Source organism: Podarcis cretensis (genome assembly GCF_951804945.1).
Source record: "Podarcis cretensis genome assembly, chromosome: 2".
NCBI lineage: Eukaryota > Metazoa > Chordata > Lepidosauria > Squamata > Lacertidae > Podarcis > Podarcis cretensis.
In genome coordinates this window covers 21,541,046-21,566,786 of record NC_137171.1, presented here as the reverse complement: position 1 = coordinate 21,566,786, position 25,741 = coordinate 21,541,046, and the positions used below count along the sequence as shown (strand labels likewise).

At 46.9% G+C, this 25,741-nt stretch overlaps 1 protein-coding gene across 1 annotated transcript; it reads right to left on the bottom strand.

Moving 5' to 3' along the window:
* Positions 1-680: 680 nt before the first annotated feature.
* Positions 681-23,051, bottom strand: DHH (desert hedgehog signaling molecule). The gene is made up of 3 exons (XM_079965597.1): positions 22,003-23,051; positions 5,777-6,038; positions 681-2,939 (listed from the first exon to the last, which is right to left on the bottom strand). The coding sequence occupies exons 1-3, from the start codon at positions 22,309-22,311 to the stop codon at positions 2,272-2,274; spliced, it is 1,239 nt and encodes a 412-aa protein (XP_079821723.1). The 5' UTR covers positions 22,312-23,051; the 3' UTR covers positions 681-2,271.
* Between the last annotated feature and the right edge of the window lie 2,690 nt (positions 23,052-25,741).

Here is a 25,741-nt window from a genome sequence, read left to right as displayed (position 1 = left end):
GGTTGGGAGCCTGTAGCCCTTAGTTGCCACATCACAAATTGCTTGGTGTTTATAGGCAGCCCTGTATCGGGAAGTTTTTAATGTTTGATGTTGTATCATGTTTTAAATATTCTGTTGGGAACCGCCCAGAGTGGCTGGGGAAACCCAGCCAAATGGGTGGGGGTATAAATATATTTATTATTATTATTATTATTATTATTATTATTATTATTATTATTACATACACAGAGTGCCCCATTCTTCTCCGTGAGGACCATGGATTCATGAACTGAAAATGGTGTAGGTGCAAGTCACTTGTCAGCTGCACTGAGCAAGCTCTGTCTGCACATGCACTTTTGAGCTCTCCTATCAACAACTGGATTTGGAACAATGTATGGAATCCCAGTGGTGTAGCATGGGTTGCCAGGGCCCGGGGCACTTCCTAACCCATGGAGGAACAGAAGTGGCTTCCTACCCAAGCCAGGAGCTCCCCCCCCCCCCAAAAAAAAAAATTATATTGTGAGAGGAGTCAGAGGAATTATCTTTAGTAAAACACACATAAAAATACTATCGTAAAAAAAGGGGGTGGGGGAAGGAGACATTAAAACACAGCTTACAAAAATAACCCCACCGTTTGCAATCCTCTTCCTGACAAAACGTCAAATTAATACGCATCACGAGACAAGAGGTTGGCAACAGACCACACTTAAATTACTACTTTATAAATAAAAAAATAAAAACTCTGAAGTGGCAGCTAAGGGTTACAACAGGCTTCATAAGTGTGAAGGAATGGACTTTATAGTTTCAGCAGTTAAGTGTTAAGATTGGCCCCCACACCACAAACGCACAGAGAGGGGGTGAGGTGGGGGGGGTGAGCTTCGCATGAGGTCCAGGTGGCAGAGAAAGGAAGGGAATGAGGGGGCCATGGCTCCCCATCGTCACAGAACCAGCTAGTAGCCCCAGCCTACAGAATAAGAAGACAGCCCTTTCTCTGTGAGAAACTGGAGTCTTCCATCTTGAACCACTCCACCTCTCTCCCATTGAATCCAGTGTTGTGACTTAGGTTAAGTCAAGGATGCCAGGTTAAAGTGACCCTGTGCACGCCAAGTTTCAAAGCACCCACAAATAGGACCCTCAGGCTAATTGTCCCACCCTGTCTGAAGACTACATCATTGCGGACGCACCTCTAGAATTAGGGGCAGCCAATGGAACCCCCTCAGTTATTTTGTATGCCTTCTGAATACTGCAGTGCACCTCTGGAGGTGTGGGGGGGGGAGAGCGGGTAAGGGCAAGGGCACAGACCCAAGTCATTCTCCCAGACCTCCTTGGCATGAGATCTCTCGTTTGTGCCTCCCCCCACCCTGGCCCCACTCATCTTTGTGGAGCGGCTGAAGAGCAACATCTCGTTTTATGCTAATGTCAAGCAGAGATCGGGACAACCATCTGGAACGAGGGAAATCCACACCACCCACTAAAAACCAGACAGTGGGGCTTACTGGCTTTGTGCTAAATTTAGGAGGAGGAGGAGGAGGAGGGACGGAGAGTGCCTTTCGATGTTTGCAAGTTCCACAGACGCGTCTGGGTAAAGCCCAGGGCCTTCTGAATGCAGCCCACGACAGGCGCATTCAAGTCGGGCATTCCTAATCCTACGCTGCCAACAAACCCTTTCCCTCTCTTTCGCTGCAAGTGGTTTCAGGAGGCATCATCTGAGGCAGAGGTTTTCAACCTTTTTGGGTCCACGGCTCCCTTGAGCAACTACATTCTTCTTGCGGCACCTCTGTGGGGCTCAGGAGCCCAGTTAAGTCACCCCTCGTGGAGTGTTCACTCAGCCTTCTCTCCTCTCCCGTCTCCTTGGACATCCTCTGGGCAGCTGCCGCCACTGCCCTCGGTCGCTGAGCTACCCCCCTCCCCACCCCAAAGAGAGGTGCCTCCTCACACTGCCCCACAGACACCTGGGAAGCACCCCCTGGCCAGCCCCAGAGACACCACTCGCCTGAGGTGCTTGTAGTCAGGGCTGCTGCAGCAACAAACAGCTGTGCAGGCCTTTGGGAGGCAGAGATACAAGAGGACATCAGAGGAGGGAGGGAAGGAAAGAGGGACAGAGGTCAGTGTTGCCCACAGCACCCCTGGCCATCGTTCAAGGCACCCCAGGGTGCCACGGCACACCAGTTGAAAACTACTGATCTAAGGAATCATGGCCAATAGGGCACGGGGCCAAGCTGGAGTCCAAACTCCTTATCCTTTGTCTTATGGCTTGATGAGCTTAAATCTGCACAGCAGGCTGGATTCTCTCTATGGGTGAAGAGTGTCCTGGCCCAGCGCGCCCCATGCCAGCCGGTAGAGGAACTGTGAATACCAATGCATGCCCGTCTCCTGGGTGCTGCAGTTCCTGGCTTCACCTGCGAGAGGCAGCAGCGAGAGGAGGCGGTGAGCCAACCTCAGCGGGGCGAATACCCGATGGGCCCAATGGTGGCTTTCGAGGACGGCGTAGCATGAAGCCAGCACCCCGTTCACCAAAATGGTGCCGTGCGAAGTCAAAGGGGCGTACACCCCGACGCCCTCTTGCCGCCACACGCGGACCACCCGAGCAGGGTGCAGCTGGCGCCCGCCCACCCGGTGCACCAGCACAGAGTCCCCCACGCGAACCCGGCTGGCAAACACTGGAGAGAAGTCCGCCGTGTTGTTGGCCGGGTCCCGTGCGGCAAACACGAGGTGCGAGGGCGTGAGGAGGAGCCGATGGACGGGGCCGTCTGTCTCAATAGCCACGAAGGTGGTCCGCCGGTGCTGGTCCCGGTCGAGAAACAGCAAAACCTCGCTGGGGGTCACCTGCCCACTCTGATCGACGCTGAGCACGTAGTCGCCCCGCCGGAGATCCGAGAGGCCTCTCTTCTCGCCGTTCCACAAGGTCACCGCTGCGTCGCCAGGAAAACAGCCCCCGGCACGGATAGCCATGGAGTTATCTAAGGGAGCAGAAGGAGATAATAAATAACTTATTTATACCCCACCCATTTGGCTGGGTTTCCCCAGCCACTCTGGGTGGCTCCCAACAGAATAATAATAATAATAATAATAATAATAATAATAGTAATAGTAATAGTAATAATAATAATAGCTATTCCGCCTGGCCTTTAATTTAAATTCAGCCTGATCTTTTATTTCCCTCCCCTTCTCTTCCCTCCCCCTCCCCTTTTATGAAGATCACCTGCTCTGAGACCCCACAGCTAATTCTCCCCTGGCCTCCTCGCTGGCCCAAGTAGGACCAATTCAGCCAGCTAGTCCTGGGAATTATCTAATTGATTTTTGAATTTTATTGTTATTCATGTTTTTATACTGTATTTTATGCTGCTTTTATAATTAAGTGTTTTAAAGTATTTTAAATTTGTTGCTAGCCGCCCTGAGCCCGGTTTTTGAACTGGGAAGGGCAGGGTATAAATAAAAATTAATAATAATAGTAATAATAATAATAATAATAATAATGTGATAAAACATCAAACATTTAAAACTTCCCTAAACAGGCCTGCCTTCAGGTGTTTTCTAAAAGTCAGATAGTTGTTTATTTCCTTGGCATCTGATGGGAAGGCATTCCACAGGGTGGGCACCGCCACCAAGAAGGCCCTCTGCCTGGTTCCCTGTAACCTCACTTCTCGCAGTGAGGGAACCACCAGAAGGCCCTCGGAGCTGAACCTCAGTGTCCGGGCTGAATGATGCGGGTACAGATGTCATTAGAAGTGCTGTGGCATTGGGTTCCCGGCCTTTTGTCTCACAGCCCCTTCTCTAGCTGCAGATGGGAAGGGAAGTGTCCCCCTGGTTCCGTCAGACCCTTCAAGAGTCCCTATTTTCCAGGGACAGACCCACGTGTACAGAAGCCATCCCGCTTTTCCTTAGGACGTCCCTATTTTCAATGGAGGAATGTTGGAGGGTATGGAGTTATGCAACCCCCGAGCCAAGGAGATCAGCAACTATACAGCCTTTAGAAGACATCTGAAGGCAGCCCTGTATACTTTTGTTGTGATTTTATATATGTTGGGAGCCACCCAGAGTGGCTGGGACAACCCAGTCAAATGGGCGGGGAATAAATAATAAAATTATGGTTGTTGTTGAATAGAACCTCCCTGTTTTCATCGGAGAAATGTTGGAGGGTATGCTCCTGTGGCATTTATTGACCATACATAGAATGCAAGGAGTTCTGTCTCCTGCTCAAGGCCAGCCCTACCATCGGACAGCTTGGAAGCTTGTGAAGCGGGCAGCATGAATGACGTTGCAGGAAAATTTATTATTATTATTATTATTATTATTATTACAGTGGTACCTCTGGTTAAGTACTTAATTAAAAAGCCTGAAGCCTTCCTTTTGGAGTTCTAGGTGCCGAAAACCCAAAGGAGCAGAAAAGACTATTTATGTATGCAACCACGTACATGATCACGCACAGATGTTACTGGCCCAGAGATGGAAAGAAGACAAAGTTCCTACCAGAGAAGAATGACAGATGAAGTTAATGGACTATGCTGAAATGGCTAAAATGACCAGAAGAGTCAGAAATCAGGAAGACCAATTTTTTTTTACAAGGAATGGGGGAAATTTATAACTCATTTTAAAGACCATTGGAAAGAGTTAAAATCGTTAGTAGGATTGGAATATCACTTGTAGTTTAAGGTTGAATTCTGGACATAATGGAAGAGGTAAATGGTTTGGATTATCATAAAAGATGCGGGAGGAATTGATGAGGGCCCACAAAGCGGAGGATGGAAGTCCAGGAAATTCCTTGGAATCTTGTCTTTATGATTATGTTTGATATATTTTAAGTTGAAAAACCAAATGCAGCCATACCTCATGTTATGTTTGCTTCATGATATGTTTTTTCAGGTTACATCCTGCGGCGACCCGGAAGTACCAGAAAGGGTTACTTCGGGGTTTCGCCGCTCGCGCATGCGCACAAGCGCAAAATGATGTTATGCGCATGAGCAGAAGACCAAATCGCAACCTGCGCATGCGCAGACACGCCGCTGCGGGTTGTGCTATTTTCATGTTGCGAACGGGCCTCCGGAACGGATCCCATTCACAACCAGAGTTACCACTGTAAATACCGTATTTTTTGCTCCATAAGACACACCTTTTTCCACCTGAAAAGTAAGGGGAAATGTGAGTGCGTCTTATGGAGTGAATGGTGCTGCGAAGGTGGAGCTGCATAGCACTCGTTCAGCAAAGCCGGAGGAGGAACAGAGGAGTCTCCTTCTGTTCCTTCTCCAGCTTCGCTGAAGGGGCGCTGCGCAGTTCTCCCTCTCAGAGAGGGAGAACTGCGCAGCGCCCCTTCAGCGACGCGCCTGTCCTGGCTTCTGCCTTAGCCGTGCGCAGCCTCTTCGGGCAGGGGGAGCCTTCATCCCTCTGCCCTGAAGAGGCTTGGCGCAGTTATCCCAGAAGCCAGAACAGCCACACGGTATCCCAGAAGCCAGATCCCTCTTGCTGTTCTGGCTTCTGGGATTCAGAATAATTTTTTCTTGTTTTCCTCCTCCCAAAACTAGGTGCGCCTCATGGTCTGGTGCATCTTATGGAGCGAAAATACGATAAATTTTTAAAACAAAAACACACACACACTAAGGTAGCAAAAATGTCCTAAAATTTGGTCTTGCTCCCGTTCCTTAAACAGTGCATGTGATACCTGCCCTTTCCCAAAACGGGAGATGCATCCCATAACCCTCACATTCATGGCCTCTTGTGCAAATCTCACTAATAGGATGCTCCTCCGCCACCCTTTTTCCAGAACTGGGAACCCCAACTCGAACTCCTTCCTCCTGTTTACCTGCTCTCACCGACACGTGAATGTGCGCCTTGGACTCGTAGTAAACCCAGTCGAAACCAGCCTCCACTGCTAAGCGGGCCAGCATGCCGTATTTCTCCCTGTCGCGGTCGGATGTTGTGATGTCCAGCGCCCGGCCTTCGTAGTGCAAGGAGTTGGGCAGGTGGTGTCCGTCTTCGTCCCAGCCCTCCGTCACTCGCAGCCTCGTTCCCGGCCACATGTTCATCACCGCAATGGCCAAGGCGTTCACCCGGTCCTTGCAACGCTGCAGGAAGTAGAGGTGGAGGGAACACTGAACATTCGTGCTTTGTACATGGGCGGGGAAAATGCTCTAAGGGAGAGACTCTGGACATCAGTCAAAAACAGCATTTTATATGCGTTATAAATACGCAACACCAGGTGGCGCTGTCAAGCAAAAAAACTTCTATGCGATTTTAAATGGAGTTTTTTTCCTTTGGTTATAACATTTAATTTATGACTTATTTATAGCACTGTTGTTTTTCCTTGTGTGTAGATCCACCCTCTGAAGGAGGAGCACATGATAGCTAGAAGCTGTTAGCTGCAACAAGCTTTTGCAGTTGGAAATCAAAATAACTAAGGAAGACAAGAAGGTACCAGTTCCGGAATAGCTGCCTTCTCACCTTTCAAGCCTTTTCTCTGCTAAATCTAATTATCAAATGCCGTATCTGACAAGAAGGAGAGCAAAATAATCAGGAAAGCACCTTGCAATCAAAAATGCAATGGCAGAAAGTTTTCAGGAGCCCAATAAGGTTTTGCTTTAGAACAAACACAATTCTGCTCTGAAAGCATTTGTTTATTTTCTCGGAAATATTTTCTAAGCAGCTTTAATACATTTTCCCCTCCACCCTCCGATTGCTGCGAGGTCAGTTTATGAAAACAACCTAGGAAAGCAAGCTTTTTGAAGCAGGGGGTGAGGGAGCCAGTGGGCTGGATCCTGGCCACTGAGAATTAACCATTAACTCTTTGAGATTAGCCTACCTCCTTCCTGGAGCAGCCATGTGGAAAAAAGCAGTTGTTTGTTACTAGCTGCCCTGAGAAAAACACATTCTGATTTGCTCTCTGGTTTTTAATTAACCTGCTTTAGTCTGTGCAGGGTGAAGAGTGGGCAGATATAGAAATTTTGGGACCTGAGCAAAATCCTGCTTGCTTTTCTTTGTTCCTCCGGCCACTACTTCCAGCAGCTCCCCCTGTAGGCCTAAATTGAACCAGGACCTTGCTCTTTAACAGCCTGTTTCAAATGAAATCCCTAAGACGCTTGTGGCATCTTAAAAACTAACATGGCTTTCATGGAGTAGAATCATCTTCGTTGGATGCATGAAGTTCATACCATAAACATGTTTTTTTTAAAAATGCCTTTAATAAAGGTGCCGAAAGACTATTGCTTTTGCCGCAAGAGACTAGTGTGGTGATGATAAACGCCATCTCTAACTCCTCGAAAGATTCCATCAATGGTGTCGCCAAGTTTTTTTACACATCGCTTGGGAAGACAGGCAAACTAATGCCAGGGTACTGGAAGAAGCAAAGATCACCAGTGTTGAAGAAATGATTCTTCAACATCAACTTCGTTGGACTGGTTGTGTTGTGCAGATGCCTGATTATCGTCTTCCAAAGCAACTACTCTATTCCGAACTTAAAAATGGAAAGCGTAATGCTGGTGGACAATAAAAGAGGTTTAAAGACGCTCTCAAGGCAAATCTAAATAATGTAGGATAAACACCGACAACTTGGAAACACTGGCCTGCGAGCGCTCCAGTTGGAGAACAGCCTTGACCAAGGGTGTCATGGGCTTTGAAGACACTCAAACTCAGGACGAAAGGGAGAAACGTGCTAAGAGGAGGGCACGCTTGGCAAACCCTCACTGTGATCAACTCCCGCCTGGAAACCAATGTCCCCACTGTGGAAGGATGTGTGGATCCAGAATTGGCCTCCACAGTCACTTACGACTCACTGCTAAAACTGTGTTTATGGAAGACAATCTTACTCGGCTACGAGTGATCGCCAAAGAAGAAGAAGAAGAAGAAGAAGAAGAAGAAGAGGCAGCTTCTGGGAATTGGGAGAGAAAAGATATCTGGAAGATTGCATCCATTTTCTCGCCATCACTTTGCAGAGTTATCTCCTGCGATGACAGAACCACAGGCATCCCCTGTAGTTCCAACCACATCCTTGGTCCAGTTATTACAGCGCCCCCTGCTGGGACTAGAAAAAATGGAAATGCGTGGAGATAAGTTGTGTCACACAAGGACAATGCGTGAGCGCCTATCTCAGTTCCTAAGGTGAAGCCATAACAGTTAGTTTTCCAAGGGATTGGAACAAAAACAAGAACGTTTTTATCGCTTTCATTTGTGCTACCAGTGCAAATAGAGTGCTATCATCGTATCACGGACAGGGTGTAGCCTTGATGAAACAGGAACAACCAGTGCCAATATTCCCAGTTTGGGAGGGAGGGGAGGGTCAGGGTGATGGAAGTGGAACTGGAAAAGCATTTGTCCATTTTCCTTTGAATGGAAATGGATTGAGCCTTCCATTTTATGGATTTTGTGTTGGCAGCACAGCAGGAGAGTGGAAGCGGAGGTCACAGGATCGTAGAATTTGTAGAGCTGCAAGAGCCCCAACTATTAATTGCATTTAAAAGACAACACGAACGACAACAACAACAACAAGAACTCTAAAATCAGTGAATCGTCAAAACAAAGGCAGAAGGTGAACTGTAAAAATAAAATAAAAAGATTGCAGTTTCCAGGAGGGCGATGCTGAAGTACCACTAACCCGTGATCTGCAAAACTGGAATGGAGCTAAATGTGCAACCAGATGCAAATCTGCATAATTTTTGAAAATATAGGACACAGAATTCAGATTTTTAAAGTGACTGTTCTGCCAGGTCTCTCCCCTCTCCTCCCATTGACAAGTACATACAGTAGGGCTGCTACACATCTGGATTTTCCTGAACATTACTGGGATTTCAAAGATGGAATTGACGTCCAGTGGGGTGGAGATTTCTGAAAGGTGGTGTTTTGGATCAACCAAAAATTCACATTTTTTCCAAAAGAAAAAAAGAAGCAGCTCAATAACTTTGGGGGGGGGGGGGTTGTCTAAAAAAACAACAACAAAAAACTCAATAATTTTTGGGGTGTCCTAGTTCTTATTCTTTGAAATATGGCAACCCTAATATACAGCCCTAAATATTTTACAGGTATAAAACACTTATGGGCTATTTTACAAGTTATATTTTGCACATGCGCGCACACACACAATACTTTTATTAAATTTTCAACAAAAATAACAAATAGAAAACAAACAGCAACCGCCACCACAACAACCACAAACAGAGAAAAATATACATAAAAGCAATATCAACTCCATAAAATGGGACTCTCTGAATCTCACGACTTCCCTCCCCCTCGCTCCCCTGCTTTCTTAATTTTCTTTTTCAACTGCATGCCATTTCTACTTCAAATTATTTTCCTACCTCAAATTTCATACATTGTTTATAAAATGACCAGTGTGTGCAGACTAGAAACATATTAGGTACATATCTTCATTAGGGGGGGAATACACGCAAGAAGCACTTGTGAGGGTGCTGTGGCTGACTGTGGCTTCCTGTTCTGTGCACACTTGTTTTGCACTCCTGGGTTTCCCCTCTGCATCATGCGCAGAAGGGCCATGTGCAATTCACAGCTCATCATGCAACCAGGGGCAGACTTTGGTCTTTCAAATTTCAGAAGCGCCCTGTGCAAGGCCAAAATTGTGCTGCCTCCCCCCCTCCCCCGGGCCTCTCACTTTCCATTCTGTTCAATTCACTAGGTCACACACTTGCAGTGCCCTATGCTCGCAGCTCAACTGGTTGTTGTTGTTGTTTAGTTGTGTCCGACTCCTCGTGACCCCATGGACTAGAGCACACCAGGCACTCCTGTCTTCCACCGCCTCCCGCAGTTTGGTCAAACTCATGCTGGTAGCTTCGAGAACACTGTCCAACCATCTTGTCCTCTGTCGTTCCCTTCTCCTTGTGCCCTCCATCTTTCCCAGCATCAGGGTCTTTTCCAGAGAGTCTTCTCTTCTCATGAGGTGGCCAAAGTATTGGAGCGTCAGCTTCACGATCTGTCCTTCCAGTGAGCACTCAGGGCTGATTTCCTTCAGAATGGAGAGGTTTGATCTTCTTGCAGTCCATGGGACTCTCAAGAGTCTCCTCCAGCACCATAATTCAAAAGCATCAATTCTTCGGCGATCAGCCTTCTTTATGGTCCAGCTCTCACTTCCATACATCACTACTGGGAAAACCATAGCTTTGACTATACGGACCTTTGTTGGCGATGTCTCTGCTTTTTAAGATGCTGTCTAGGTTTGTCATCACACTGCCATAAATTCAGCCCCAAAATCATGGGAGGAGTGTTGCCAGCTAACCCACCCTTTGCCCTTGAAAGCCTTATAAGAAAGTGCCGCAGGAGAGGGACTGTGAGCAACTTTCAGGGAGGGGAGTTTCTCAGGTGAAACAGCGAAGCTCCTTTGTTATTTTTCCTATTGCATTATGTTGTTTAAATAATCTTGTTATATTTATGGTATCAGAATATATTTTTTTGGTATGTTATTATATTCACAACTGTTTTGCTATGATTATGAGATTGCTTTCATAGCATTTCCTTGAAATACGTCCCTGTTTCTTTGTTGCAAGCCACTTTGAACCTGATTTTTTGTGCGCACAGAAAAGCAGCATACAATTTAATGAATGAACGGTTTCATCTGTTGCATGCAATGCAGTTACACACATGCGTGTTGTTGTTGTTGTTGTTTAGTCGTTTAGTTGTGTCCAACTCTTCGTGACCCCATGGACCAGAGCACGCCAGGCACTCCTGTCTTCCACTGCCTCCCGCAGTTTGGTCAGACTCATGTTTGTAGCTTCGAAGACACTATCCAACCATCTCGTCCTCTGTCGTCCCCTTCTCCTTGTGCCCTCCATCTTTCCCAACATCAGGGTCTTTTCCAGGGAGTCTTCTCTTCTCATGAGGTGGCCAAAGTATTGGAGCCTCAGCTTCACGATCTGTCCTTCCACACACATGCGTATGCACACACAATTCCTGTGACTTAAAAAAAATAGCCAAATCTGCTTATATGAGGATAATTTTTTCGGTGCAGTTTGGCGACGTATAAAATAACTTGTTCATATAGAGATCCTGTGATCAGCATTAAGATGCAGTTACAGCAGGAATAGCCCTATAACAGGCTAGAAGCTTTTTAATGTGCAATGGGCAGCTTTTTAAAGTGTAATGTTTTATTATGTTTTTATATAAGAAGTCGCCCACAGTGGCTGGGGAACCCAGTCAGATGGGCTGGGTGCAAATAATAAAATTGTTGTTGTTGTTCTTGTTAGACTATAAGGCACAGATGAAGAAAGAAGGAAGGAAGGAAGGAAGGAAGGAAGGAAGGAAGGAAGGAAGGAAGGAAGGAAGGTGTTAAAAATGCAACTCCCTGATTTTCTCATGATGCAAAATTACAACAATTTGAAACAAAGGTTTGAAAGCCAGATAAAGCTCTATGGGAAGATGATAAAAGCTGTGCCAGCCAGAAATTTTAACTCCTCTTCAAGGCAACTGATGGGTAGATTGTATGCAGCTAGCTCACTGCCTCTGCCCCATAAGCTCTCTGCCCCCCACCCCCATGGCTGGCAAACCGATTTCTTCCACACACAGACAAGGTAAACGTCTGGCCAAACGGCACAATCTCTTCTTAGAAAGAGCCAGGCGATGGAGATGTGAGCACTGTTCTAGTAGGGTGGTGCAGAAAAGAGAGAGATGGTGTTTAATGAAAGGGAAATATAAGCCTTATCTATAGTGAAAGGAGCACGCTCGAAGCCCAAAGAGGAATGTGCAACACTTTCCATCGGCTCCTGGGCTGGAGGACAATAGCTGTTTTCCAGGCCCAGAATTACTCAACGCAGTGAGAATTCAAGCTCCTCGGGTAATAACAGCAAAATCATCAACTTTGCCACAAAGGACTCTTTCAGCTGCTCCACACTCCCTGCGCTGGTGTCAGTGCAGCGGGGGGGGGGGGGGGGAAAGGGCACCGTAGGACGTGTCATAGATGGGACCTTGCCGGGTTGACCAATCATCCCCCTGCTACTCCCACTGGGGTTCCTTCAGCACCCAGCGAACAGAGCAGAAGGCGTCCAGACCAAGCGGCTGGTTTGTCTCTGCTGACTGTGAGCTGCAAGGAACTACGAAGCTTGGAGACTTGCTGGAAGGCCATTTGATTATAAAAAAAAATCGTCTCCCTGCCCACTCACATTCATGGGCCTCATCACGGAACAGACTCGTTCCCCAGCCAAAATTTATCCAAGCTGGCTTGATCGCTGGAGGCTATCGGAGACACCTGCCCTCTTGTACATTTTACAGACAAATGCAAACCACAGAAGGTTCAGCCCCAAAATCTATTAGCCGGCTTTTAAATCTGTTTTCAGGGTCTCAACCCAAACAGAATCCACGTAACACGGGATAAATAATAATACTACTAATAATAATTTATTATTTATACACCGCCCATCTGGCTGGGTTTCCCCAGCCACTCTGGGCGGCTTCCAACACAATATTAAAATACAATAATGCATCAAAAATTTAAAATTAAAAACTTCCCTAAACAGGGCTGCCTTGAGATGTCTTCTAAAAGTCGTCAGATAGTTGTTTATTTGACACCTGGTGGGAGGGCGTTCCACAGGGTGGGCGCCACCACCGAGAAGGCTCTTTGCCTGGTTCCCTGTAACCTCACATCTCGCAGGGAGGGAACCGCCAGAAGGCCCTCGGCGCTGGACCTCAGTGTCTGGGCAGAACGATGGAGGTGGAGACGCTCCTTCAGGTATACCGGTCCGAGGCCGTTTAGGGCTTTAAAGGTCAGCACCAACACGTTGAATTGTGCTCGGAAACATACTGGGAGCCAATGTAGGTCTGGATGTACAACAGCTCAGTTGGAAGAGCATGAGACTCTTAAAACTCTGGGTCATGGGTTCGAATCCCATGTTGGGTAAAAGATTCTTGCATTGCAGAGGACTGGGACTGAATGACCCTATGGATTCCTTCCAACTTTACAATTCTATGATTCCCTTATGCAAGCCATTCACGCAGCTCTGGGAAGCCAGACACTTGGTGGTGGGAAGCCTGAGGGAACTACAAAAAACTAAATCCATGTGCATCATGAGCTGAATTCAACTAAGGCTTCACCCTGTGGCGCTGTGGTCTAAACCGCTGAGCCTCTTGGGCTTGCCGATCAGAAGGACCATGGTTCGAATCCTCGCGATGGGGTGAGCTCCTGTTGCTCTGTCTCAGCTCCTGCCAACCCAGCAGTTCGAAAGCACGCCAGTGCAAGTAGATAAATAGGTACCACTCCGGCGGGAAGGTAAACGGCATTTCCGTGCGCTTTGGTTTCTGTCACAGTGTCCCATTGCGCCAGAAGCGGTTCAGCCATGCTGGCCACGTAACCCGGAAAGTTGTCTGTGGACAAATGCCGGCTCCCTTGGCCTGAAAGCAAGATGAGCGCCGCCACCCCATAGTCACCTTTGACAGGACTTAACCATCCAGGGGTCCTTTACCTCTTACCTAAATTTAAAGCACCAACATGCCACTTTAAATAGTAATGACTTCCATCAAAGAGTCTTGGGCACTGTAAGTTTGTTAAGAGTGTCGAGAACAGTATTGCCTGAACAAACCTACACTTCTCAGAGTCCCCTAGGAAAAGGGATTGATTGTTAAACTACTCTGGGAAATGAATAGGAGTTTCCTAACAACTCTCGGCACCTTTAACAAACTACAGTTCCCAGAATTTTTGCGGGAGGAACGTTCACTGTTTGAGGTGGTAGGAGACTGCTTTCAATGTACAGAGCAGAAGGGGCTTTCGCCCAATAAGAATAGGACCCTTAAAATTAATGGGCATAACTCACCCATTTCAGTGGGTCTGCCCCTGACTTAGTTCAATAAACCCGAATGTAATAATTAAGGATCGTAATATACAGTGGTACCTCAGGTTACAGACGCTTCAGGTTACAGACTCCGCTAACCCAGAAATAATACCTTGGGTTAAGAACTTTGCTTCAGGATGAGAACAGAAATGGCGGCGCAGCGGCAGCAGGAGGAGCCATTAGCTAAAGTGGTACCCCAGGTTAAGAACAGTTTCGGGGTTAAGAACGGACCTCCAGAATGAATTAAGTTCTTAACCCGTGATACCACTATAATTAAAAACACAATTGTGGAGTGCTTGTTAAGACATCTCTGTGCTTTTTGCATTCATTACCCAAAATAGTGTAAAGTAGAGATAATTTCAGCAAACATGTCAGGAAATGGGTGTAATGTTCTACATTCCTGAAAATAAAAGCAATTTTAAAATGGATTGATTGATTGAATTTATATACCGCCCTATACCCAGGGGTGGTTCACAGACTTAGAGATCAACATACACAGAGAAGAAGCTAAAGGTTCAAGACAGGGTCCTAAGATGGAATATCGACAGCACAGAAAGCTCTCTTCCTGTAACTTTTACTTGTCTTGGTGATCTTTTCTTCATTGAGATCCCCCCCCAATCGCTTTAGGATGACCTGACTCCCCTGAATACGACATAATTGAGTGAGCATCAAAGGTAGGCCGGGAGAGGGGATTTTAAATGGTTCCACACATCTAAAACGATGCCTTATGAGGAACGGCTAAGGGAGCTGGGCATGTTTAGCCTGGAGAAGAGGAGGTTAAGGGGTGATATGATAGCCATGTTCAAATATATAAAAGGATGTCACATAGAGGAGGGAGAAAGGTTGTTTTCTGCTGCTCCAGAGAAGCGGACACGGAGCAATGGTTCCAAACTACAAGAAAGAAGATTCCACCTAAACATTAGGAAGAACTTCCTGACAGTAAGAGCTGTTTGACAGTGGAATTTGCTGCCAAGGAGTGTGGTGGAGTCTCCTTCTTTGGAGGTCTTTAAGCAGAGGCTTGACAGCCATATGTCAGGAGTGCTCTGATGGTGTTTCCTGCTTGGCAGGGGGTTGGGCTTGATGGCCCTTGTGGTCTCTTCCAACTCTATGATTCTATGATTCTATGATTCTAATCTCTCACTTTTAAGAAGCAGGTTTGAAAGCATGAGAGCCAGCACAAGTCTAGGTGGAAAGAGAAACTCCTTTTACAAAAAAAAAAAAAAACCATGTAAGTAGCAGTTTGAAGTAGCCTTGAAATTATTTTCATATCACAAGGGCAAGGCTGGAAGTCTCAACATGAGGCTGCAGACTCACTTGCACGTTTGGCAGAGTTGTCTTCTTTCCATTTGTTCAGTGGGATCAAATTATTGAAGCCAGGGATAGTACAAACAGATTAAAAATTGATCCCTCTTCTTAAGTCATCAAGAAGGAGGGTTTCAGAGTTGCAAATCTGCTTTGCCTCTTCCCCAGATTGATTCTGCTACCATTTCCTTAATTTGCCACTGTCCCTATTTATTGGAACAATTTTTTTAAAAAAATAAATTTATAATGCATTTATTGGAACTTTGCTCTGGCAAGTGACAGCATGTCTCCATACCACTGGTGGTAAGGTTATAACACAGGGCCAGGGAGTCTTTTTTTCAGCCTGAGGGCCACAAGCTTTGCTGGGTAACCTCTCAGGGGCCATATGTTGAGGGGAGGAAGCAGAGGTGAGAGAAAACAGAGTAAGGAATGTAAGAAGTACCTTTTGTACAGGAGAGCATTTTCCACAAGGCTCTAGAAGCCAAGCCTTATGAGGAACAGTTGAAGGAGCTGGGTATGTTTAGCCTGGAATAGAGAAGCCTGAGAGGAGCCTGTGTCTCAAGGGCTGGAACAAGCTCATTTTCTCCTGCTCTGGAGGGTAGAACTCAAACCAATGGCTTCAAATCACAAGAAAGGAGATTCCGACTGAAGATCAGGAAGAAGTTTCTGACAGGAAGAGTTGTTCAGCAGTGGAATGGTCTCCCTTGGGACGTTGTGGGCTCTCCTTCCTTGGGTGTTTTTAAGCAGAGGTTGGACGGCCACGGATGCTTTAGCTGAGATTTCTGCGTTGGAGGGGGTTGGATTTAGGTGACCCCTGGGGTCTCTACAATTCAAAGATTCTGTGATACAAACACCCTTCGCTGTCCTCTATCCCGGGAAGCAAAATGCACTATTAGACTTCAGGGACACATTCCAGCCAGACATAAACACTCAAGAAGGGGTGCAAAACTGAGCTGGGTGGGTGGAGCCTGAGGCGAGGGTCCGTGGCTGGGGATAGGGTATGAGGAGAGTCCCATGGAGCAGAAACAAAGGCAGGGGGGAGATGCATCTGGTCCCTGGGTCTGAAGTTTCCCTCCCCTGCTACAGATTTATATATCTCAGGCATGTCCAACTTGAGGTTGACTGTGATCCACAGCGGCAAAAGAGCCCCTCCCAGGTATACATACCTGGACTTGTTTTGATTAATGTCTGCAGGAGACTTTGTGGATATTTAAGTTACAATTAGAAAAATCTTAATAATTATTCATAAAGGGAACAGTTTATAAGAAGTAAATAAGGAGGCCAGGATAAAGGAAGTCATTTATTTGATTGTTTGTATTGTTGTATGTTATGTTCACTATATGTTATGTTCACGTTTAATAAGGGTGGATTTGTGTACTGGGGGTGGGGGTGGGGTTGTGTTGTGTTGTAAATAAAATTCCAATAAAAATTAAAAACAAAACAACCCCTCCCAACGTCTCCAGCGGAGGGTGGGAAGCGATCAACCAAAATTCATCGCAGGATCTAGCCGTCAATCACAATCGACGCACTGGACATGTCTGATATATATATATATATCATCAATGATCCTTGCTTTATGTCCCGACTATAAAACCATCAATGTATCACATCAAAAAGGAATCGTGATGCCCTCTAGCCCTCCTCAATGCCCGAACACCCTCTAAGTCAGGGGTCAGCAACCTTTTTCAGCCATGGGCTGGTCCACTATCCCTCAGACCATGTGGTGGGCCAGACTATATTTTTTTTGGGGGGGGGGGGGAAATGGGCCAGACTATATTTTGAAAAAAAAAAAATGAATGAATTCCCATGCCCCACAAATAACCCAGAGATGCATTTTAAAGAAAAGGACACATTCTACTCATGTAAAAACATGCTGATTCCCGGACTGTCCACAGGCCGGATTTAGAAGGCGATTGGGCCGCATCTGGCCCCTGGGCCTTCGGTTGCCTACCCCTGCTCTAGGTGTTACTGATCTATGTCAACCCCAGGCAGCATGGCCAATGGACTACAGGATTCTCCTCCCCTGAGTGACCTCCCCCCCATCCAGATTGCAGTAGGCAACCATGGGACAGAAGCTCTCAAAGAGCTGAGAGCTACTGACAACTTGGGTCAGTGAGACAAGAAATGCAATATTTTCAAACCGGGATCTCTGTCCGATCTGACCTGGTTAACGCCAGATATGACCGTTAGCTCCTGAGCATGAACAAAATACCTCCATAATGGAAGCGCCCTCTGGAATATTTGCAATGGAGCCAAAGCCCACGCTGTCCAGCTTCCTGTCTCCATTTAGGGCAGTCCTCAGTGCCCCAGAGGATCCGGCCAACCTTCCTGCAATTCTTCCCTTTGTTCTCTCAACACCCCCATAGCTATTAAACGCTAAATGCCGGCTGCCAACCCTCACCCACCCTGCCTTCGGATGGCATGTTGTGACTCAGCAGCAGGAAACTGGAATGAAGTCAGCTTTCTGTTCACAAAAAGGCGAAATGTCATTGTCCCATTCTCCCCTCCCTCCACCGATGCCCTGACAAAATTGATAGACAATAAATAGGACCTTTGCAGGGAAATAGTACGGGGAACGGTATGCATTTTACACCTGCAGGATGCAGACACGATGTTTCTGCCAGGTTATGTCTGCTGGTGAAATGGTACTGCGCAATTGTGCCTTAACAGTAGCACCCTTTAGCCCAGGAATTTGCAGCACACAACTGCCCTGTTCCCAAGTTCCCTATTTCTTAAGCTACACTGATGTAGAAAGCACCCAACCTAACTTGAAAACGTATATATATATATATTTCAATCCCCACCATTTCTATCCCTCTGCCCCAATCTTCCATTTGAAGCTCTGTCTTTTCTTTGTATGCTCAATTTAAGGTGGAGGCATTTAACTAGGAATATAGTTCTGCAAACATGAAAACAAAAGCAATTCCATTCACAGCTTTCCAAGCTATTGGGTCAAACAAGTTATATACCAATTAAAAGACGCCTGCTTCTTGGGAGAAAAGCAATGACAAACCTAGAGAGCATCTTAAAAAGCAGAGACATCACCTTGCCAACAAAGGTCCGTATAGTTAAAGCTATGCTTTTCCCAGTAGTGATGTATGGAAGTGAGAGCTGGACCATAAAGAAGGCTGATCGCCGAAGAATTGATGCTTTTGAATTATGGTGCTGGAGGAGACTCTTGAGAGTCCCATGGACTGCAAGAAAATCAAACCTCTCCATTCTTAAGGAAATCAGCCCTGAGTGCTCACTGGAAGGACAGATCCTGAAGCTGAGGCTCCAACACTTTGGCCACCTCATGAGAAGAGAGGACTCCCTGGAAAAGACCCTGATGCTGGGAAAGATGGAGGGCACAAGGAGAAGGGGACGGCAGAGGACGAGATGGTTGGAGAGTGTTCTGGAAGCTACCAGCATGAGTTTGACCAAACTGCGGGAGGCAGTGGAAGACAGGAGTGCCTGGCGTGCTCTGGTCCATAGGGTCACGAAGAGTCGGACACGACTAAATGACTAAGCAACAACAACAGATCTGCACATCTTTGGACCGAGTCAAATGCAGCTCACCAGCTGCATACTGTGGACTGTCAAATGCTCAAGGCACAAACATCACTCAGAGACTTTGGAGTCCGAGGCAGGCAGCAAAAAACTGTGGCACCAATTGGCATGTTGCATTTGGCTTCAAAGACAGCAGGTTCTGCAGGTCTGTCCTGCCTAAATCAGACAAGGTGCAAAACTTCAGGAGGTCTTCCTTGTTCACATTTGCAGGATTATATGTTAGAACTGGGAACGAGAAAGGTTTTCACTGTGACCCAAAGGAAACTTCAGATGTTGGTGAGACCTCACACAAATGCAAAGAGACAGACCTCTACTTTTCCAATTTAAGACGTCCTCTAGGATCAGAGTGAAAGAGAATACTATTGTGTACACTTCTGAACTTTCCAGAGCACAGCTGAGTAGACATGAGCAATAGGTTTCATTGTCATTAACGCTCGAAGACTAACTAGAACCAGATTACCAGTGTGGCTTCTCTTAACAAGTATTTCCCCCTAAGGATATACAAAGATCAGACTAAAATGCCTTCTGCCTTGCTTTTCAAAATAGCCAAAGAAAATTACACAAGGTAGGCACAAAGACAGTACAGTGGTACCTTGGTTCTCAAATGCTTTGGTTCCCAAACATCAAAAAGGTACTATTGTATTTGGTGCTTTTGTTTTTGCTGTTTATTTTGCATTTTTGTTTTGGAGGCTTTTTCAGTTAATTTGTTTTTGTGACTGTGTGGACCCCAGTTCAGCTACGGACCGATTGTGTGACTGCAGAAATCAATAAAAGCCCCCCATCTATACAATGACTATCATCAGTGGAGGTAAGAAAAAATATTAATTTTAATTTTCATCATCTACAATACTGTCTTATTTATTTTATAGTATAGCACATTGATTATTGCTTTCATTTTATGAAACAACGGTCTCGTTAGATAGTAAAATTCATGTTAAATTGCTGTTTTAGGGGTTGTTTTTAAAAGTCTGAAACGGATTAACCTGTTTTGCATTACTTTCTATGCGAAAGCGTGCCTTGGTTTTGGATCGCTTTGGTTTTGGAACGGACTTCCAGAACGGATGAAGTTTGAGAACTAAGGTACCACTGTAATGCTCTTCTGATCTGGCTCTCTGGCAGTGGATATCCAAAGGCCACTTAACTGCCTCTTAACTGCCTCTTAACATGGAGGTTCTCTAAGATTGCTCTCAACGGATAGTCCTGTTCTTCATGCATTTGTCCAATGCCCAAACTACTACTGATGGGACATGACTAGGTTCATGGGTCTATCTATGGGTCAACTCTGGGTACAATCCATTGGATACAATCCAGTTTTTTAGTTATGTACTTTACAGCTCCTGTTTGCTTATGTCCTTTGTGTGTTGCGTTGCCTATCTGATCTGGATTTTGCGGGTTAACATTCGGAGATGAGTTTGGATTATTTTATTGCAAGGACATCAGGAAACCAAAGAGGAAAACAATGAGGAGGGAGTTGGAAATGTCCAATGGAGAAAACAAAAGCAAAGGTCAGGGCATATTAAACAATTAGGAAATTGGAGAGACGGCTCCAGGGTTGTTGTTTTTTTCCTAGTTAGAAATTGACCAGACTCTCTGAAAGTTGTGTTTTGCCTGAAATGGGAGGTTTGCAAAAAAGAAAGAAAGAAAGAAGAAAAGGCTCTCCTTTTCTCAGCCTGTCTCAGTGGTTTATCACTCACACTGCCCAATACTGATTCATCTGAATCCCAGGAAACTTAAAGCAGGAGCTGGAAGCAGTTTTGTACCTACACTGTGCCAGTTTCAGGGACTGTATGAGGTCCTGGAGATAGAGAAGGCACTCAGTATTATGCCCTGATTTAAACACACTCAAGTTTAACTTCCCCACCGCTTGATCAATCTACCACTGAATGACTCTTTCATGCATTCGTCAGTCTCCATGGAGAAAACATGTGCAGTCCATATTTTCTTTCCTACAATGAAATTAATTTATACATTTTACCCCCCGCCCCCTTTTCAATTTAAAATCATTCAAGGTGCCTCAAGATCACAGACTTTTCCAGCACACAAAAAAATTAAAATGATGGCAGTTAAGATGCAGAATTAAAAACTTAACTTCAACTATAAAGTACCCTGAGAAAAGGATAGCCTGTGTGTGTTAAGAAATGAAAAAGTTGCTACGGCTATTAGTAATAATTAATACCAACAACAACAACACCTTGGGCTGTTCTGTCATTCCTTGCAAAGTGTAGCAAACGTCTTGAGATAAGATGGTTTTCCGTACTGCAGATTAAAGACCACGCATTTCAGATGTCATGGAATACGGTGTTCATAAAAGTTATCTGCATTTAAGGGAACATCTCTCTTGTGTGAAGAAAAGCCCTCGGAGCGCTTTCAGACACAACACTGAGACTTATCTCCTGAGTCTCTCTCATACTCTGCAACACATGTGAATGTTGTTTACAGCAGGGTAGAAAAAGCCATCTAAAAACCAAGAGTTCAGTCTGGCCGCTGTAGGTTTTATGGGTGTGCACTAAGTCCAGAGGGTGATAAAGTATCTCTGGCTTGATATCTGAATGCCTCAAAGGTTCTTTCCTCAGATACTGCCAAAGGGCGAAAAGAATGAAGGGGAGACCATTCACAGCTGAGGAGACAGATAGGATTAGGTCCTTCTCTCCTTCCTTCACTAGTGGATAAGCGAGATTTCAGATTAGCCAAGTGCTATAAACCTACCTGAGGAAGTAGAGGCAGGTGAATCTTCCAGAGATCGGATTGCCCAAGAAGAATAACTAACTCCCTAGTGAACGTTCATTGCTAGCAATTGATCCCAGACACAGTGAGTTAGCAAATGCCACCTGCTCCTATAGGCTCTGTCACTCTCCTTTCAGGGTCCCAAAGCCCAAATTCCTGGCGGTGGCACGAAATAATTAAGTTTGTGGAGGATCCCCTCTGAACCAAGTAGTGTAGTCTGAAAACAGCAGGTTACAACTCAGACCTGCCTCTGCCCAGCAGGAAAATCTCTCTCTCTCTCTCTCTCTCTCTTGATGAAACAGAGAACAGCAGAACTAGTTTATCTTAAAACTAGAGGTTACCTAGAAAAAGGCTAGTCTACAGGTAGCTACTGGTGTTTGATTATTTGAGCTTAAGCCCAGCTTCAATTCCTACATGGGAATTATGGGAGAGACCAGTAGTTAATACTCGTAGAAAGAGATAATGAAACCTGATGAGAAGTCATCTCTAATGTGGATATCGCAGTGATGTGTTAAGTCTTATTCTAGTTAGTAGAGAGTGGAAAGGTGGTCAGCATATACTTACAGACACTGTGCTTTTATTTTGTTATTGCTTCAAATATATTAGGCCGAGACCTGCGTCAAATTAAGCCCTGGATGTGTCAAAGGCCCTCAGAGATCTGGGCTCCACCTTTGCCCAACCAACCAGCAGCACCCACCTCAGTCATCAGCCGGTCTGCCCCTGTGTTCTCTTCGTCCTTGAAGATGATGTCCGGGTTGTAATTGGGCACCAGGTCCTTGAAGCGCTCCGAGCGGCGTCCGATTTTGCCCTCTGCCTTCCCGCTGGCACCCAGGGTCTGCTCCGCCACGTTGGGGACAAACTGCTTGTACTGCAGCGGGGTCAGGTTCTTGCGGCTAGACTGCTTGCGCCCCACCGGGCCCCTGCCTGGGCCACAGCCCCGAGCGGGGCGCCAAAGGCAGCTGGCCAAGCAAAGCCCAAGCAAGATGGCAAGGCGGCGCCAGGCCATGGCAAGCCAGGTGCCCGCAGGGCTGCCTGGCCCTCTCTCCCCCCAAGCTCTCCACTCTCTGCCGTCAGTCCGCGATGTCCAGCAAGGAGGGCATCATCACCAAGGCTGCCTTGGCATGCCTTGGCACCAGCCCACACATGCAGCTGCCCACCGCTGGTGCCAACCAGAGCCTGCGCCAGCACGTGGGTCTTCTCTTCTAACTCATGCAGTGCCACCCACCAGTGCCCATAGGAAAGCCTGGCTCCTCCCCGTGCCAAGCGCGCAGTGCCCCTTCAAGCCGGCCATCCCAGCCGGGCAGCACCTTCCGAGGGCAGCCCGGCTCCCACTCCCGGGCGATGGGGCGGGGGCCGGCTGGCGCGACGCTGCCCTCCCGCCGAGGTGGCCGTGGCGGGGCACCGCAGCCGGGCTCCTGCGTCCTCCGCCCGGCTCCGCCTCGAAGCCCGGCCCCCGCGAGCAGCTCTACCAGCGCCATCCCTCCTGGTGCCGCCCTGGGCCCCGAGGGAGGCGCGCCCTGCAGACACCCGCTGCCCGCCTAGGGCGGACTCCCGCTCGCGGGGCTCGCAGCGCCTCCGATCGAGTGCCCTCGACGGCGCAGCGCCATCCCGGCGAGGGCAGCGAGGGCCTCCTAGGCCGGCTCGGGGGAGCCCTCTGCTGCCGAGACGGCGTCGGGGCAGGCGGGAGGCTCCCATCTCCCTCAGCGCTCCCTGCTAATAACAGAGGGCGGTGGGGATATGGGGACGTCCCATTCCATTTTTGTTGTTGTTTAGTCGTTTAGTCGTGTCCGACTCTTCGTGACCCCCTGGACCAGAGCACGCCAGGCACTCCTGTCTTCCACTGCCTCCCGCAGTTTGGTCAGACTCATGTTTGTAGCTTCGAGAACACTGTCCAACCATCTTGTCCTCTGTCGTCCCCTTCTCCTTGTGCCCTCCATCTTTCCCAACATCAGGGTCTTTTCCAGGGAGTCTTCTCTTCTCATGAGGTGGCCAAAGTATTGGAGCCTCAGCTTCAGGATCTGTCCTTCCAGTGAGCACTCAGGGCTGATTTCCTTAAGAATGGAGAGGTTTGATCTTCTTGCAGTCCATGGGACTCTCAAGAGTCTCCTCCAGCACCATAATTCAAAAGCATCAATTCTTCGGTGATCAGCCTTCTTTATGGTCCAGCTCTCACTTCCATACATCACTACTGGGAAAACCATGGCTTTAACTATACGGACCTTTGTTGGCAAGGTGATGTCTCTGCTTTTTAAGATGCTGTCTCCGTTTGCCATCGCCTTTCTCCCAAGGAGCAGGCGTCTTTTAATTTCGTGACTGCTGTCACCATCTGCAGTGATCATGGAGCCCAAGAAAGTAAAATCTCTCACTGCCTCCATTTCTTCTCCTTCTATTTGCCAGGAGGTGATGGGACCAGTGGCCATGATCTTCGTTTTTTTGATGTTGAGCTTCAGACCATATTTTGCGCTCTCCTCTTTCACCCTCATTAAAAGGTTCTTTAATTCCTCCTCACTTTCTGCCATCAAGGTTGTGTCATCTGCATATCTGAGGTTGTTGATATTTCTTCCGGCAATCTTAATTCCGGCTTGGGATTCATCCAGCCCTGCCTTTCGCATGATGAATTCTACATATAAGTTAAATAAGCAGGGAGACAATATGCAGCCTTGCCGTACTCCTTTCCCAATTTTGAACCAATCAGTTCCATACCCATTCCATGAACCCATTCCATACCCTCCGACATTTCCCCCATGGAAATGGGGACGTCCCATTCCATACCCTCCGACATTTCCCCCATGAAAATAGGGGGAAATGGAGGCTGAAGTTGATGGACTACGCAGAATGAGATAAGTTAACAGGAAGGATTCTAAACCGGCGGGATCAGAGATTCTTAGAAGATTGGAGTAAATATATGAACTATTTGCAAAGTAACTGTGATGAACAGATTACGCTAGTAGGACTGCAAGAAGTTTTGTAAGGTGGATTGGTTGAAATATTGCAAAAAAGACTATGAAGAGAAATATTAGTTAATTATATGTAATGCAGAAAGTAAGAAATGCAGAATAAGTGATAAAAACGGAAAATCATCAGAGGAGTTGACGGAAGTCAAAAATATTGTATGAGATGAGAAGTTATGTTGTATGACTGTTGGAACGGATATGTTAAAAGAAATAATAAAAGTGTGTATGTATATATGAAAATAGGGATGAAAATAGGGATAAAATCAGAAACCGGGACGGCTTCTCTAAATCAGGGATGTCCCTGGAAAACAGGGACACTTGGAAGGTTTGGGCAGAGAAGCCAACTCCTAGGGGCTGTGGTCTCTTCAGTACCCCCAATAAAATATTTGAGGGAACCAGCCCCCCCCAAGTTAATGGGCATTGTCATTCAAATGGTGTGTGTCTGGGGTGCCAACTTGAATAAAATATTGGGGGAAAACCCCACCCCACATAATTGATCACATGACATGGCTCTCTCTCTCTCTCTCTCTCTCTCTCTCTCTCTGAATGGCAATGGCCATTAACTTGGGGGGCTCAAATATTTTATTGGGGGGGTCGAAGACTCCTCAGCCCCTAGGAATTGGTTCCTATGGTCTGTGCTCACTGGATCTTGTGATTATGTGGGGCAGGCCTTACCTGCCCCCCCAAAAATATTTTATTCAAGTTGGCACCCCTGACAGGGGATGTTTCTAGAGGCCCAGGGAAGAAGCCACTACCATTCCTATCTTTGGCCATATTGGACAATCCACCTCCTCTTATTTTCAACCAGTTTTCTGTCCTGCCCCCTCACGCTGAGTCTTCAACCGACTTTCCAAGAACCACATTTCCTCCCTCACAAGAGGAAGGCTGGCGGGGAGCAGGTCTAGGTCACTGGGTCAGTGTACGCAGCCAAGAGCAATCTGGGGTAGTCATGGCTTCACTTCCTGCCCTCTCAAGTCGGTTTCCTGCAGGCCCGGATACATGGAAACAAACCAAACAAGGTCAAAATGCAAAACCTGTTCATTCTCTGCAGGCAAAATGCCCATCTTCCTGCCTTCCTGAGACCCCTTTCCCCTTGCCAGCCCCACACTTCTATTGCATACGCCCACCACGTCGGGTGGAGCTGATGTGATGGCAGAGCAAAAGGCGCTCTCTCACACACACCCCCCCGCCCAAATCCAACCAAGGCCTGCCTTTCCGCTTACCTTCCAGCTAAGCATAAAGGACGAGAACTAGCTTCCCCTCTTCGAAAAAACTGCGCTTCTTATGAAGAGTTGGATTGTGATTATTATTTTCTCCTGCAACAGTGGGCAGGCAACCAGAAAACATTAAAGGGGGGGGGACACCTTCTCCAGTACTGTATGGCTAAGAGCCAAAACAAACACAAAACACCACAAGTTTACCCAGGCGTGTGTGAAGCATAACCCAGGCCCCACCTTTAAGGTTAATAATGTGGCATTGCAG

What these genes read in the sequence shown, in the direction of transcription:
- DHH (XM_079965597.1), bottom strand. Translation starts at nt 22,311, where the DNA reads ATGGCCTGGCGCCGCCTTGCCATCTTGCTTGGGCTTTGCTTGGCCAGC. An exon ending in CAGACCGGCTGATGACTGAG is followed by an intron (nt 6,039 to 22,002) that starts GTGGGTGCTGCT and finishes TACTTCCTGCAG; the next exon opens with CGTTGCAAGGACCGGGTGAA. An exon ending in TCACGTGTCGGTGAGAGCAG is followed by an intron (nt 2,940 to 5,776) that starts GTAAACAGGAGG and finishes CTGCTCCCTTAG; the next exon opens with ATAACTCCATGGCTATCCGT.